The 17,093-nt window shown below is 45.1% G+C and overlaps 1 protein-coding gene across 1 annotated transcript in view; it reads left to right on the top strand.

Annotated features, from left to right (window-relative positions):
* The window catches only part of POLR3A (RNA polymerase III subunit A), a 48,969-nt gene that overhangs the window by 21,575 nt on the left and 10,301 nt on the right, over window positions 1-17,093 (top strand). The window contains exons 12-21 of the mRNA XM_044239913.1: window positions 316-385; window positions 808-935; window positions 1,039-1,177; window positions 2,681-2,845; window positions 5,934-6,106; window positions 7,854-7,965; window positions 8,776-8,894; window positions 10,259-10,396; window positions 12,417-12,587; window positions 13,516-13,629. Of these exons, the coding sequence (XP_044095848.1) occupies window positions 316-385; window positions 808-935; window positions 1,039-1,177; window positions 2,681-2,845; window positions 5,934-6,106; window positions 7,854-7,965; window positions 8,776-8,894; window positions 10,259-10,396; window positions 12,417-12,587; window positions 13,516-13,629 (1,329 nt within the window). The remainder of the gene's footprint in view (window positions 1-315; window positions 386-807; window positions 936-1,038; window positions 1,178-2,680; window positions 2,846-5,933; window positions 6,107-7,853; window positions 7,966-8,775; window positions 8,895-10,258; window positions 10,397-12,416; window positions 12,588-13,515; window positions 13,630-17,093) is intronic.

Here is a 17,093-nt window from a genome sequence, read left to right as displayed (position 1 = left end):
TGCATTTGTTAATAACTACGAAGTCTTACACATACACAGTTCTTGTAGGAATCCAAAACAACTTCACTCAGTATTGATTTTTGTGCTGCTATGTCTGAGGTCCGTTTCTTGTCTCCCCTTGGTGAATAAAGGAAAGAGGAGCTGGTGACAAAGCTGGGATTGGGACCCCTGGCTTCCATTTCTCAGCCTCCTTTTTCCGCTCGCTGGCTATTCTGTATTTGCAGCGGTTCGTCGTCTTTCTGGTGCAGTTCCGTGGCCTTCATCATGCATCCACAGAGATGGATGGAATGGCTAACGTATTTGTGTTTCCTTCAGACTAAAGCAAATCTGGTAACACCGAGGAATGGAGAACCACTAATTGCCGCTATTCAGGATTTTCTAACAGGTGTGTTTATGAATTCACTTGAAAGGAGACTGGAACACCAGGATTCTCATTCACAGTGAATCATGCAGCGACTTGAAAAGCTGTGTGACTTCCTGTGTTTAATTCTGTTGTTTGTATATCAATGTGATTGTGAACCAGCTTGAGAGATTTTGTGTTGATTGGTTATGCCTGGAATTAGTAAGCCTTTATTGAGCTCCTAAGGTGCCCTAGACATTTTTCTAATAAGCACTGGAGATATGGCAGTGAGTCAAACAAAGTCCCTCTCCTTGCAGAGGTTTGATTCTGGTAAGAGAGAGCAAGCAGCCAAATGTTTTAATTCACTCTTTTAGTAATAGCCCAAATTCATTTTAAAATTGAAACCTTGTGATTTTTCTCACAATTTCATTCCGTTTCTTTGTGTTGTGTTGTTTCCAACATTCTAGGTGCCTATCTCCTCACCCTTAAAGACACCTTCTTTGACCGCGCCAAGGCTTGCCAAATCATTGCTTCAATATTGGTTGGCAAGGATGAAAAAATTAAAGTTCACCTCCCGCCCCCAACAATACTGAAGGTTTGTGTGGGCACTGGGAGAGCTCGTGGCAGGTGGCCCGCCAACACTCTGCAGTTGAGACCAGGCCCAGCCAACTAACACTGTGGCTTCCTTCTTCCTGTAGCCTGTCACCCTGTGGACAGGAAAGCAGATCTTCAGTGTCATCCTCAGACCGAGTGATGACAACCCAGTGAGAGCCAACCTCCGAACCAAGGGCAAGCAGTACTGTGGCAAAGGAGAAGATCTCTGTGTCAATGATTCCTGTGAGTGAAGGTAGCAGGTTGGAGGGGGCGGAAAGCAGGTAACCAGTGACTTCCTTCCTGGTGCAAGCAAATCTGAGGTTTCTCTGAGGCAGGAGGTTTTTTTGTTTTTTTTTCAGGGAAATGTAGTAGGTTTTTCTCCTCTCAGGTGTGACTCCCCATTTCTCAAAAAAGTAGAGATTATGTAGATCTGTGGTCCAGTGATTAGAATGTTCTTCTCCAGAGCTCTGGATGTGTTTTAGGGACTAGTTTCTTTAAATTCATGCAATTTCTTTTATTCTGGCCCTACTTTTTTTTTTTCTATCAAGCAGGGGTCTCATTATTTAAGGCATATAATTTATCATTTTACATCCAAAAATGTGCTCATTGTCTTAAAGTATAACTAATAAGACTGTTTTTTTACTGCTTCTTGGTCATTTAGTTTTTTATAACATGAAGATCAGGTTTAACCATGAGAGAAGTTTTTTTCCAAGATACTTATTTATCTGTTTATTTATGTATTTGAGAGAGAGAATAAGGTCTCTGACAGCAAGAGGAGCAGCAGGCAGAGGGAGAAGCAGGGTCCCCACTGAGCAGGGAGCCTCAATGCGGGACTCAATCCCAGGATCTTGGGACTATGACATGAGTCGAAGGTAGACGCTGAACTGACTGAGCCACCCAGGCGCCCAACCGTGAGAGAATTTAAATGTTAAACCATCCGAGTCATCTAGATTAATTCAACCCAAAGTATGGTCCACAGACCAATGCCATTCAGTCAGTGTTTGGTTTGTGCCACTAGCTCCTTTGCTTCCCCTCGGACTTCTAGCAAACAGTTCCCCGGCAGACTACTCTGAACGGCACTGACTTTGAATGGGCTTTGTTAGCCAGGCCTGTGACAGGGAGTAGATCTCCAGGACTTTGTACTGAAGAACTGAACTGCAGAGTCTCTGAAGGTCAAGACTTGTACTGTTTTGTTATGAATAAATGTTTTGAAGGGCACCGTTTTTTTCTCAGGTTTATAACCGTTAACTTTGAAGATACACTCGCAAGCCTTTTAGGTGTTTTTGGCTTCTTGTTTTAGACTGTGTTTTGTTTCTACCTAGATGTGAATTTCATTTTGTGGTATAGGCTCTTCCAGCTGCCATTGGTTTTCATTCTCTTGTGTGAATAACAGTGTGCTTCATAGTTTATAGAGTATACTGCATATGATTTCATCAGATGCTCAAAATATCCCTGTGACATAAAGATGATGTGGTCGATACTTTCATTTTCAGCTCATAGTTGAAAATGAGGGTCAAATAGTACATTTCAGAGTTAGGATTATAAAGTAATTAACTGGACTTCTCATGCTTTTCAAAAGTCCCTAGATGTCTGTTTTTTCTCCTCAAACATTTTTAAGAGAATTTTTATTTGCTCTGCTTTAATTTTCAATATGGGAAGGTATTTTCTCAACTGCCTCATGTTGTTTTAGACCAAGGCTAAGTAGTAATTGTTCATTTAAGTGCATGGTCATCACTGTCCTTGCAGACGTTACTATCCAGAACAGTGAGTTGATGAGTGGCAGCATGGACAAGGGAACTCTGGGGTCCGGATCTAAGAACAACATTTTCTACATTTTGCTGCGAGACTGGGGGCAGAACGAAGCAGCCGATGCGATGTCACGGCTTGCGAGGCTGGCTCCTGTCTACCTCTGTGAGTATCTTGCCATCCTCGTTTTATTGCTATACTTGCTGAGGTATTAGGGGCTCTGTGCTATTTCCTTCTTTTACCTTTGACTCCCCCCCACCCACACACACCACACTCATACCTGTGCACCCAAAAGGAGACTTACTACCAGCTAAATCATTTGTGACTTCACTCCACAAAATTAGCTCAGTACTGACCAGTTTGGTTCAGATTTGAATTTGCTCTTGAGTTCTTGTCTCGCATATGCCATAGGTCTCTACTGCCCATCAGACAGGGTTGTTAGACCAAGGGCCCTTCACGGGCTGCTTCTCAGGTGTCTGCACTCCGACCACAGCCCACTGGGCCCTCTTGACTCGTCTGCCAGGCCCTCATCTTTCCCTTCTCTCCTTGCACTGGTCTGTTTCCTTTGTTAGCTTGGGCTTTGAGCAGGCCGTAGGTCCAGATTTTTACATGCCCAAAAGCATTTTTATTCACCTCCTACACTTGACCATTTCTCTGGCTGGGTTTAGAGCTCTGCATTGAATTCTGTCTTTCCTTGGAATTTTGAAGGTCCTGCTCTACTCTAGCCTTCAGAACTGCATTAAAATGGATTTCTGTTCTTATTTTCACATTGTTGTATCTGTCTTTTCATTCTGGAAATTTTGAGAGTCCTGTTCTTGGTGTTCTGAAAGTTCACAGTGGTAGACCCTTGCTATGGATCTTCTTCATTTATGGTGCTGGGCACTCTATGAGCTCTCTTAATCGGCCACTATGTGTCTTTCAGTTGTGGAAATTTTCTTGTGTTTGGTTTGGTTTGGTTTGGGGGTTTTGTTACTACTGTTGGTAATTTTCTCACCTTAATTATCTTTGTTCTTTCTTTTTGTAGTTCCTAGTCGTTGCATAAGTTGAACTTCTAGATGGGCTGTCTGATTTCCTTATCTTTTCCCTGTTGTCCATCTCCTCATTTCTGGATTCTTTTTATTTATTTATTTATTTTAAGATTTTATTTATTCATTTGAGACAGAGCAGGAGTAGGGGGAGAGGGAGTGGGAGAAGCAAACTCCCCTCTGAGCCAGGAGCCCGACATGGGGCTTAATCCCTGACACCATGGCCTGAGCCAAAGGCATCAGACACTTAACCATCTGAGCCACCCAGGCGACCTTCCTTTTATCTTTTAAAATGAATTGTTCTGTTGATTTTTTTTTATTATTTAACAATCATTTATTTAGCTTCCAACGATATTTTCCATTGTTCTCATTTGCAGGTAATTTTTTGCTTTTCAGGGTTTTGTGTTGTTTGGGTTTCTTTTATTTTTGTTTTTTGGCTACCTGTTTTTGTTTGTTTGTTTCTAATTTTTATTTATTTTTTTGACAGAGATCACAAGTAGGCAGAGAGGCAGACAGAGAGCTAGAGAAGGAAGCAGGCTTCCTGCTGAGCGGAGAGCACAATGTGGGGCTCGATCCCAGGACCCTGAGATCATGACCTGAGCTGAAGACAGAGGCTTAACCCACTGAGCCACCCAGGCACCCCTTGGCTACCTGTTCTTGATCTCTAGATACATCGTCTCTATCAGACACAGTATTTTTCATAGTTTCATTTGCCTCCCAATTTTCTTTACTTTTTTTTTTTTTTTTTTAAGATTTTATTTATTTACTTGACAGACAGAGATCACAAGTAGGCAGAGAAGCAGGCAGAGAGGAAGGGAAGCAGGCTCCCCGCTGAGCAGAGAGCCCGACGCGGGGCTCGATCCCAGTACCCTGGGATCATGACCTGAGCCGAAGGCAGAGGCCTTAACCCACTGAGCCACCCAGGCGCCCCTTTTTTTTTTTTTTTTAATTTAATTTGACAGACAGAGATCACAGGTAGGCAGAGAGGCAGGCAGAGAGGAGGGGAAGCAGGCTCCCTGCTGAGCAGAGAGCCCAGTGCAGGGCTCGATCTCAGGACCCTGGGATCATGACCTGAGCCAAAGGCAGAGGCTTAACCCACTGAGCCACCCAGGTGCCCTGCCCCCTAATTTTCTTATTAGTTTCTTTTTTCTGTGTCTTTGTTGTCTTCAGTCATTCATATTGAAGACTTTCCTCAAACATCTGGTGGTCCCTGGCTATCCATTCATAATTTTAGGAGTAAGGCATCAAACACTGATTAGAAATGGAGTCTGTTAATTGAAGGGCTTCTTTGTTCCTTGATTGAGCTGCAAGCCAGCATTTTTATTGAGGAACTGCCAAATGCCCCTATCAGTAATGCTTTTCTCTAGGGAGGCTTGGTTTCTCCAGGAACATATCTTCCAATCTAAGTCTCCCCTCCCCACTGCCTGTCCCCCAGTGGTTGAGACCTGCTTGCCAGGATTCTGGGAGCCAGGCAGGAAAAGGGTCCAAGGGATCACAGCCATGAAATATACTTTCCCTTGTGCCCTGCTTCCCAGTCGTTCCCATCTTTTTGCACCTACTATCCCCCCAGTCCACAGTTCTCTAGTTCCATTAGCAAACTTCCATCTCCCACAGGAAAATACTGGTTTTCCACTAGGTTTCCTTGCTTCCAACCCTTATATTATCTCCAGCATCTGAAGAAGCTGGTGCTATAGTTTCTGAGCCTTCCCAGTCTCATGGGTCCTCATATCCACAGCCACTCTTAGGCATCCCTTCCCCACACTGCTAAGGCAGGTGCCTCTCATCCACCCATTTCTATGCATCTTAGGTTAAGTCATTGGTGGGGCATAGTTCCCTTGAGGATGGGGTTTTTCTGTGTTTGGGAATGATTTCTGAAGAAGGAAAGGGGTGTGGGCAGAAAATTCTCTAAGATGGTGTCTTAGAACCAGAAGTCACATGGCTCACTTTCCATGGCTGGCCTTCTCTGGCTGCTTTTTAGTGTTTAATATTGGTCTCCTTTATATTGTACTTAGTTGGGGCAGGACTTGCCCCCCGCTGGGTTGTAAGGTCTCTGACAGGATTCAGTGAGTCTTGGTCATTTTTACGTAACTTGCGAGGGACTGCCGTGATACATTTTTATTTAATTGGATCATGACGCCTTCTTTGAAGGTGTAAACTTGTTTCCATGTAGTAGGTTGACGACCATTCATGGCCCTCTCTTTCTGCTCCACCTGCCAACTGTTCTGCAGCCAACCGTGGATTCTCCATTGGGATTGGTGATGTCACACCTGGTCAGGGACTACTGAAGGCCAAGTATGAGTTGCTGAATGCTGGCTATAAAAAATGTGATGAGTACATCGAAGCCCTGAACACTGGCAAGCTGCAGCAGCAGCCCGGCTGCACCGCTGAGGAAACTCTGGAGGTGCGTCGGGCTCTTCAGCTGGGTTAACCACGTGGTCCGCGTGGGCCTGTGCTGCGGGCAGGAAGAGTTGGTCGCAGAGGAGAGGGGGATGTCAGCACGGTGTGGCTTTAGCCCCAGGTCAGCTCTCTGCTCCTTGGGTGTGTGCTCATTCATTTAATGAGGGGAGCACTCTCGACTAGATCCTTTATATCCCCTGTGGCTGTCTCAGTCCTCGGTGGGGCCGTCGGCTCACTCTGACCACATGGAGCCGCTCTTGCCCCAGCATCACATTTAGACCCCTGCTGTAACTGGTACTCCAGTGGTTCTGCCCTTTCTGTTTCTAGCATCTTTCCAGTAGAGCCTGGCAACCATAGCTCTTTAAATGAATGGTCTGATGGGACTCCTGGCTGGCTCAGTCAGTAGAGCACACAACTCCTGATCTCCGGGTTGTAGGTTTGAGCCCCACGTTGGGTGCAGAGATTACTTAAGCATTAAATCTTCAAAAAAAATAAAAAGCAACAGATGTACTTTGAAAGAGACTTGGACACAAAAGAGGGAAAATTCATGTCCGAGAGTCACATGCTTTCTCCTGCCCCTGTCCCCTCTGAAACTAGGTTAACTGAGAACTTGACCAGCAGGTGTCAGAATCAGAACAACCATCAGCCTCTATGAGCCCTACATTCTCTCTCAGGCAGCCAGTGTCAGCAGTCTGACTGCACTGGGATTTTGCCTGGCTCTCTTCTGCCTCTCCTATAGCCCCTGGCTAAGGGCTTTTAACTCACCTAAGTGTGCGAAAACAGGTAAACAGTAAGAAATTTTTTGATGGAAGGAATTTTTTGTGAACTAGGAAGAAAGAAGAGTTGTAGGCCCTATTCACCATTAGCGCCTTCTTAATCTCACCAAGTCCTGAGAGAGACACACAGGTTTCTCACTGACTTGTAACTTGGGCCTTCAGCAGCACTTGGCTTTCATGGAACCTGACTCCTCACTGATTCAGCACCCTGAACTGTGAGTTGATAAAGGACAGCCTGAGCTCAAAGACTAGAATATTCTTGTAGAGACACCTTACCACACACTCTTAACTTGTGGGAATTCACGTTTGTGCTTGGAAAGTAAAAAACAAGAAGTAAATATTATAAATAGTACAAGCAGTTCTCCTTCACTATATGCTACACGTTAGCTTATACTTCGTATGTTTATTTAAGCGGATGTGGATGCATATGGTAAAATACATACAGATGTATTGTACTGTAGGCCACTCTCTATGTACAGGACCATTCGCATTCTATCTTATGGGCCTTTTTTTTTTTTTAAGATTTTATTTATTTATTTGTCAGAGAGAGAGAGCGATCACAGGCAGACAAAGTGGCAGGCAAAGGCAGAGGGAGAAGCAGGCTCCCTGCTGAGCAAGGAGCCTGATGTGGGACTCAATCCCAGGACACTGGGATCATGACCTGAGCCGAAGGCAGCTGCTTAACCAACTGAGCCACCCAGGTGTCGCCCTTATGGGCCATTTAAAGGATTTTAAAAATAAGGATTTTTCAGGGTTTTGTTACTTATCAGTTTTACCTTAAGCAATGATTTTAGAACCTTGTGGAAGATGTGGGTCTTTATAGATAAGGCATATTGGTCTTCAAAGGCTCAGAAACTCTACTTGGAAATATGACCTCTGGCTTAAATTTTTTCAAATTCCCTTAAATGTCAGATTGAATGTTGGTAGTCGGCAGAGCCCCCACTCACCTCTCATCTCTCTTCCCCCACCCGCCAGGCTCTGATCCTGAAGGAGCTGTCTGTGATCCGAGACCACGCCGGCAGCGCCTGCCTCCGGGAACTGGACAAGAGCAACAGCCCACTCACCATGGCTCTATGCGGCTCCAAAGGTGAGTGCCTCTCGGGCTGCCGCGGCCCTCGTACTCTCTGTGTCGGCTGGCCGGGGTTGTGCCAGCACATGTATGCATCACAACTTCAGACCTTCTGTTTATAAGGGGGTAGCTTTTTAAATCACATGTACAGAAAGAGAATTGTCTGCACTGCAGTAATTTAACTCCTCTGGAGGAACTTGCATAATACGTGTTGATTTAAGAGCTCAAAGATGCTTTAAGCCACCTTGATCTTATTTTTAAAAAATAACCTTTCTGAACTAATATATTTAATGCAATAGCAAAACACTTAAATTTCATAGTTATTTAGAACCTGCGTTAGGTTTCATGGTACTGCACCCAGATTCAAAAACTCCATGCTTTTATTTCTTTAAAAATTTTTAGCAGAATGAAGTCCAACTTTGCTGCCTTTCCCCTCAGTATTCTACTTCCTGCTCCTGGTACACATACATGCCCCCCACTTTCCTGTGTCTTTCCTTCCCACTCTTCCACTTACTTTGGAATTCCTCTCCTCATCCTTTTCATGTCCAAATTGTAGGGTCCTGCCACAGTTCAGCCCGGTTGCAGCCTCACCTACAAGTCTTTCCTCCAGTCCCCAAGTGCTAACTTCCTGCTGAGCTTTGCCCACCCTCCTTCTGCTTTTGTTCTGTTACCGAGGGCTCTACCTTATACTATTCTCATTCTGGCTCTTACTGCCCCTAGACTGGGAGCCTGCTATGTCATGGTCCTGTTTTATCCCACAGATCTGCTCATGCTTCAGTTAATGTGATTTTGGTAAACGAGTGTTATATTCCTGACCTGTTTTCCCAGGTTCTTTCATTAACATATCACAGATGATTGCCTGTGTGGGACAGCAGGCCATCAGTGGCTCTCGAGTGCCAGATGGCTTTGAAAACAGGTCCTTGCCTCACTTTGAAAAGCACTCAAAGGTAAGTGTAGTGGCTCAGGCAGAACTCTGAAGGGCAACCGATGGCACAGGAGAGGAACAGAACACATGCCACTAGCCAAGGAGCCCTTAGGGGAGGGGTTGTAAGGCCAGGGCTGCTCAGGGGTCTACCCTCTTCATCCCCAACAGAGTCATGTAGGAGCCTTGTAAGACTCGAAGCTATAAAACTGGAAGATCAACACCCTCTCCTGTTTTCTCTCCAAGGAGGAGGATTTCAGGGTCCTATCGAGCTTATATTCAGTAGTCAGAATATAAAGTTACCTCATGCGTGATCAATCTCTATGCTTATTTGGGGGGCACTGACATCAAAGTGTGGTGATATTAAAATAGTGATGATATATCGGCCGGCAAATTCCAGATTCTCCTCTTGAGTTCTCAAACTCAGTTTTTCGTTTTATTTATTTTTGAGAGAGAGTGAGCCCGTGCTTGTGCATGTGAGCAGAGGGAGAGCGGCAGGAAAAAGAGAATCTTAAGCAGGCTCTACCCCCAGCGCAGAGCCTGACACAGGGCTCAATCTCACACCTGAGATCATGACCTGAACGGAGATCATAACCTGAGCCAAAATTAAGAGGCAGATACTAACTGACTGAGCCACCAGGTGCCCCTCCAGCTCAGTTTTTAAATGACCTCTTGGTTTCATTGGCTTTGTGGTTTGAGCGCTGATATAAGCAGAGATAGACAAATCTGTGCTGGGCTTTTTCTGGAACTCAGGGACAGACAACTATTAAATCTAGTTGAGGAACTTAGAGTAGATTTAGTTACTCAGATTCTGTATTTGGAGTCAGCTCTTACTCCCATTAAAGCACAGATGCCCCAGCAGTTCCTGTCCCATGGGACTGCAGGATTTCTGTCCAGCCCCTCCTGAGGAGACAGGACTGCTGTCCTAAGAGTGTATAGGTACTATCTGTATCCAAACAGCCCCAGGAACATTTTAGGGTCTCTGCCCAAGATCAGAATTCACTAGAAGTTAGACATCCAAGTGGTCATTGGAATGGTGCCTGCTGTGCATGTCAAGCTCAGAGTTTTAAGGGAGACTGAAGAGTTTGGAGGAGAGGCTGGGGGCGTCCCACCTTCACTTGGTCCACTTGCCTGCCACTGGCACCAGCACCAGCCCTGACTAGGACCTCACCCTTGCTTGCCTCTGGAAAGGATAGTTTATGCCAAGTTATTCCTCCTTTAGGAAAGTGCTTATAAAGTCTCCCCCTTCATAAGAGTGCACTGACTGGGTATTTATAGTCTAAAGGTGGGGCATTTTGTGATTTGAATGGGTTTTAAAGTTGTGGACCTTGTAGGTTTTTTTGTCTGATTCTTCTTCTCTCTTCCCGACCCCCCACCGCCTCTCTTTAGCTCCCAGCTGCCAAAGGCTTTGTGGCTAATAGCTTTTATTCCGGTTTGACTCCAACTGAGTTTTTCTTCCACACAATGGCTGGCCGGGAAGGTCTCGTTGACACAGCCGTAAAGACCGCTGAAACAGGGTACATGCAGGTAATTCAAAGAAATGTAGGCCATTTGAGGCCGAGCACTACAGGGTTCCAAGGATTTTGACTGCTGAGTGTTTACATATTTTGTACATGAGCTGTAATTTATCGAGTCCTAGAATTAAAAAGGAAAACTTGAGAAATTCAGGTGCCATAGAAATAAATAGCCTAACAAGGTAATGTGTTCCCTTCATCCGTGTACCTCGAGGGAACTAGATAAGGCCAAAACCACACACACCAAAGCTCTGCAGAGAACATACTGGAAGTGCATCTGGGGACACAGCATTGAGCCGCACTGGGCCTCTGTGTCCCAATACATGAAGATGGGGATGATAGTACCTCCCGATCACTGGGAGGACTCTGCTTCTCACATGGCAACTATTTGTGTAACCCGTTATTAGGATAATTTTAACTGACGCCGAGAACTTACTCCAGTGCCGGCAGAGGCCGTGGCCACTTGAAGGGATGGCTCTTTCTCCATTGTTTGCACAGTTCCAGGATAATAGGCTTAGGGGGCGAGAATGAAACTAGAGGGTTTTGCAATGCCTGCGCTTCTCCAGCCGTGGTAAAAAATACCCTGGATGGCAGAGGAGAGAGAACACATCCCAACTTTGTTCTTCCACAAGACCACAAGCACAGGATTTCTTTTCATTCGCTAATTATCATTTTCTATTCTGTCCTCTATGATCTGTGTTTGCTTTTACATTTTTTCAGTATTTTTGTTTCCTCATAACACCAGATGAAGTTAAATCTCCCAGTTGTGGGCCATGCTCTCACTGTGGTTTTGTGTCCCCTCTCTCCCTGCTGTGGACCCCAGTTTGAGAAGCACAGCCCTTTGCAGGCTGGGAGAGCAGGACTGATAAAGCAGGGTTGTGGCTGAGGGCGCCAGAGCAAACAAGGCTGAGGGTGGGCTCAGACTCGAGTCAGTAGGTAGCTGTGTCCGGACGCTCTCCTGCACGTGCGTATCCTCATGGATCTACTTCCCTTCTCATTATCTTTGGGTGGGAAATTGCCCTTCAGTTTTGTAGTGTGCTGCTTTGTCAGAAACCCAACAGACTGTGAAATGCTTTTCACCACTCTTGCCACAGTGTGTTTTGACTTTATTTTCTGACTTTACCTTTTTGAAGTAGAAAGTACGACTTTCCCAGAGCACTGTGTTAACCTAGAACAAATTTATTCTGGCATGAGGGATTTTTGTTTTGAAGTTGCCTGGAGGAAAATTTCGCTCTCTTTTAATTCACTGAGCCACCATCCTGTTGCTAGCTGGAGTGCTCCACTGGTGGAAGGTTCTCCCTAAGCAGATTTGGGAAATGGCTGCTGCCCGCTGGTTCAGACACAATGCTGTCCCTGTTCTCTCTTCTTCCCCCTGTGTCCCAGAAGAGGGCCTGCACCTGATCCTCTGTAATTCATATTAAAGTCCACAGGGGTCCTGGATTAAGTTGTGTTTAGAAATGCAAAGCTGTTGCATTAATTTATACTTTAGGGAGAAAGAGAGGGAAGGCAAAACAGCCTAGGAAAACAGCTAGTGTTTGCAGAGTCCTTTGGGGGTGATGGGGTTTAAATTGCATGTACTCAAAAGTACACTAGGATGCGTGAGGTTGGAGCATATTCTAAATCCCCCTGCACAGGCTGTTGGGCCACTTTGAGCTTGTTGTTCTGAGTGTCAGGGGACAGTTTTTTTAAAAATTTTCCTTTTTTTTTTCTTTTAAGATCTTACTTCTTTGTTTGACAGAAAGATCACAATTAGGCGGAGAGGCAGGTAGAGAGAGGGGGAAGCAGGCTCCCCGCTGAGCAGAGAGCCCGATGGAGGGCTCGATCCCAGGACCCTGAGATCATGACCTGAGCCGAAGGCAGCGGCTTAACCCACTGAGCCACCCAGGCGCCCCTAAAAGATTTCTGATAAAATGTTTTAACTGGTGAAAGTACTAGTAACCTTGAAACTTAGTGTGCAGATCCCATCCTCTGTACATGTGACTGGTCTTCTGAAAGCAACTGAGGGTTTGTTTCCTCTCTTTCTTTTCCTTCAGAGAAGGCTTGTCAAGTCCCTTGAAGATCTTTGCTCACAGTATGATCTGACTGTCCGAAGCTCTACGGGTGATATTATCCAGTTCATTTACGGGGGAGATGGCTTGGATCCTGCAGCTATGGAGGGAAAAGATGAACCATTAGAGTTCAAAAGAGTTCTGGACAACATCAAAGTAAGATTTAGTATTATATCTGGGGTTAGAATGTTTCTGAGGATGTGTTCTTAGAATGCAGGTGTCCTCTGGAGTTTCACACACAGTTAATGCCTTAGTTACTTCTACCCAGCTACTGGGTTAGTATTTTTCTTCTTGTGTGCTCTGCTTATTTTTCCCAAATATTAAGGGAAACTATTTTTTCAGTTTCAAAGCCTAGCACTGGTAGTGATTGAATGCACAAAAGAGGGCTTTGGGTTTCTCTCTGTCTAGGGCAGCATGTCACACTCCAGTGTTAAAAGCCATGGGTGTTGAGAAGAAAGTTTACTTTAAATTTTTACTAAAACCATATTTTAACTGGGGGTATAATTTAGAACAACCTTTTCAGAAGGTAGTTTGACAATAGTGATCTGAATTTAAATGTGAGTGTCTTTTGACACGGTAGTTCCACTTATAGAAATTTGCCTTACAGAAATGATGTAAATGTGCCAAGACTGTTTTTCCAGCCTCATTTATAGTAAAGGCAACTATCAGTAAAGTATAGATCAGATACGTAGTGATTTGCCCATATATTAGGGTAATATGCAACCATTAAACTTTGGGGAAATCCCACAAGCTTAGGGATGGGATTTTTCACTTCTGAAGTGTTTGGGTTTTTTTAAAACAACAATATATATTTTTAATACAAATCTGGGATGGGGTGAAGATTGAGGAGTAACGGAACAATGCCCACTATTCCCTAAGTCTTTGTGTGGGGTGGAGTGGGGCTATCGTCTTTTCACCTTCTCACTAAAGGTAGGATATAAAATACGTTTTGAAAGGAAAAAAAAAATCATAGGTTGGTAAAAGTTCATGCTGAGAATAGTCATTTTGTCTCTTATCACTTAATATTGCCCCCCACCCTTGGTCACCCCCATACACATCACACTATCTCCTTTCGATACTCGAGGCAGTCTTCCCGTGTCAGAGTGAGCCTGCGCTAAGTAAAAATGAACTGGTCCTGACCACTGAATCAATCATGAAGAAGACTGAGTTCCTCTGCTGCCAGGACAGCTTTCTGCAGGTGAGCTCTGCTCCCAGGGGGTTGTGGCAGGGGAGCAGCTTGGCCATCACCAAGAGATGGTTGGCACATGTTGGGGAGGAGGACATTAAGAGTATTTCTTTGTTAAAAATTTCAGGATTGGGGTGCCTGCATGACTCAGTCAATTAACCGTCTGCCTTTGTCTCAGGTCATGATGCCAGGGTCCTGGAATTGAGCCCCACTTCAGGCACCCTGCTCAGCAGGAAGCCTGCTTCTCCCTCTCCCTCTGCCTGCTGCTCTGCCTGTTTGTACTCTCTATCTCTCTGTCAAATAAATATTTTATTTAAAAAAAAAAAAAATTCAGGATTGATCCAGGCAAAATTTCACCAGCCAACATATAAAGAATTTATGTCCTGACCTTAGTGTATGTCTCTCACCTGAGTGTCTCCCTGCTAGAAAAATACTCCTTTAGAACTAATTTTTTTTAACCTTGTCCTATCAACCCCTTTATTTACTTCCCCATCTGGAGGGACCAGCTCTTTTCACAGTCGTTGTGAATCCCTAGTGATTTTTTCCTAGTGGTGTGTTTACTTTTTCTTTTTCAAAGATTTAATTTGTGGGGTGCCTCAGTGGTTCAGTGGGTTAAAGCCTCTGCCTTCAGCTCAGGTCATGATCCCGGGGTCCTGGGATCGAGCCCTGTATCGGGCTCTCTGCTCGGTGGGGAGCCTGCTTCTGTTCCCCTCTCTCTGACTGCCTTTCTGCCTACTTGTGATCTCTGTCTGTTGAATGAATGAATAAATAAATAAATAAATAAAAATTTAATTTGTAAGTAATCTCCACACCAATGCAGGCCTGGAACCCAGAGTCACCTGCCCTACCCACTGAGCTGACCAAGCGCCCCTAGTGGTGATGTTTTAAATTGCTCTTCCTGTTACCATAGTGTGAATCCGAAGTTGATTGAGTTAGCCAGCCTCCTTCTTCCAGGGAACTGTTACCGTGATAGCCTCTTAACGTTTTTTGTTTGTTTGTTTGTTTGTTTGAATATTATTTATTTATTTATTTGACACAGAGAGAGAGATCACAAGTAGACAGAGAGGAGAGAAGCTGGCCTCCTGCTGAGCAGAGCCTGATGCCGGGGCTCCATCTCAGGACCCTGAGATCATGACCTGAGCCGAAGGCAGAGGCTTAAGCCACTGAGCCACCCAGACGCCCCTCTCTTACAGTTTTTTAGTTTGTTGGTTTTATTGTTTTTTTAATTTCACTGACCTGCTCAGGCAGCTCCAAAGCAAAGGTATACAAAAACCAGTAAATGGTTACCTTTGTGTACCGACTGGTGACTCAAATGCAGCACAGGATTGTCTGTCTGGGATCTGTCCCTTTCAGTATGTCAGAAATGACAGCAGTAAAGCAAAACTTAAATGTTTTAGGTAAGGAAGCTCTTGACTCTTTTTATATATTGACTCTTTTATATGTTAAGGTGGGAAAAAGAGACTCTTCCAGATTTTAGTAAGTTTAAAATCCAGAGTATGGCTGGGCTGAGTGCCTTTTGTTTTGTCTTCTTACCTTTTTGTTTTTTTAAGATTTTATTTATCTATTTGACACACAGAGAAAGAGCACAAGTAGGCAGAGAGGCAGGCGTGGGGGGCGGGGAAGCAGGCTCCCCGCTGAACAGAGAGCCTGACATGGGGCTTGATCCCAGGACCCTGAGATCATGACCTGAGCTGAAGGCAGAGGCTTAACCCACTGAGCCACCCAGGCGCCCTTATTCTTCTTTTTTAACACATTAGAATTGTGATTTTGTTTTTATATATATGATTATGTTCACTTACTTACTTTTTTGTTTATCCTCAAAGACCTTAACTGAGACAGGCTATGAGAAATATAACGAGGTACTGCACTGAGCATGCTGGGAATGCTGAGCATTAGGGGTGAAGTCTGCAGCAGTGTGGCCGTCGGCCAGCCCCAGACTTGACAGGCTTCTGCCCCACTTCTGGCACACGTGGCTTCCCTTTTCATCACTCTGGCTCCCTTCTTGCCTTTGACAGGGTTTAACGGGTGCCCGCCCCCTGACCCGCAGCGAGCACTCCTTCTAGCCCTCAATACATGTCACACGCCTCAAAGATGACTAAATGTGTCTATACCCTCTAGGGGCTCACCACCTAATGAACTCAGGTCCAAAATCATGGGCCAGAACAGATGTGTCTGACCCCCTCATGTGTTCTCCAGCCCCAGCCTGTGCCGGAGCTGAGGCCCGCCAGAGGCCGCTGCCTGTGCTCGCAGATGTGCTGTGGAGTGAGTGTGAGAACGTAACTGCTGGTTAACCGTGTGATTAATTGCCTGCCAGTTGTCATGTTGTGAGTCCCTTTTAGTATGCATGGATCGATTCAGCTGAACTCTTAGTAGCTTATTTCAGTTTTCATTTCTACAAAGTGAGCTTTTTTTTTTTTTTTTAAACCTAACTTTGAGAAAATCCGCCCTAACTTTTGTGTAAGGAAAATTGTTCCTTTCAGCAAAGCCACTGGAAGCATGTCCATTTGGGTGGTAGCTGAAAGACCTCCTTTCTAGTTCCCCTAAGCTGAGGAATGGTTTTTGGTGCGTGTTCTTTTACTCATGTATGCAGAGATCCTCAAATGAAAATGCCCTCGGTCTGCTGAGCCTTCGACTCCCGCTGTGGTTTTGCTAGGTCAGCAGTGGGGCAGCCTTGACCAGCTGCCGATCAGCAACTTGCCCTAAAAAACACAGCCACAGCTAGATGCGTAGGCTGGGGGAGGAAATCACCAATGCCAGAGAGGCTCTGCACTGAATGACACAGAGGGAAGATGAGGCAGCAGCAGCTAAGAGTGCCTGTGTTGAGCAGAGCCGTGCAGGAATGATTGTCTCACTGCCCCCTGCAGTCTAGATTCCCCACTCTGGTTTGCAGTCACTGACTACCTGAAAGTGTGGTCTCCATCTCACAATCAGTAAGTAAACCTGGAGAGCTTTTTTTAAAGAGAGTTTCTTGAAAACTTTTAAGATCTTGTAAATTAATAAAAGTCCTTTCCTGTGTGGAATGACAGTGGAAAGGCATAGTACCCCTCACATATTCCACACTTTCTCAAGGAGAAGGAAGAGAGTTGGCCCATTAGTGCAGTCATCACAAGAAAGCTACGTTCATGAGCAAGGAATAGAATATGATGGACCTCAAGCAGCCCTTTGGTTAGCTGAGCTCCAAGGAAACAGAAATCACCAGTGGGCAAGGATGACATTGCAGAACCCCCTGTCCCAAGAGCAGATTTCAGAGAAAGCATCTGACTTCAGAGAGACGCCTGCCACCTTGGCCAAGCCTGTGACCTCCCTGAGCTTATCGGTGCCCTCCGCTCTAGAGTGATGGGGTTGATGCAATGCCACCTCACGGGGAGGGCTCACCTTGCCAGGCAGCAGCTGGCTGGGAACCACCCATGAGCCTTGGGCCATTTGTATATTAAAAGTTAAGGCTACTTAAAATACAAACATTAAAAATGAGGGTT

The sequence above is a fragment of the Neovison vison genome, chromosome 2 (genome assembly GCF_020171115.1).
Source record: "Neovison vison isolate M4711 chromosome 2, ASM_NN_V1, whole genome shotgun sequence".
Taxonomy (NCBI): domain Eukaryota; kingdom Metazoa; phylum Chordata; class Mammalia; order Carnivora; family Mustelidae; genus Neogale; species Neogale vison.
This window is presented reverse-complemented; position numbering and strand designations above follow the sequence as displayed.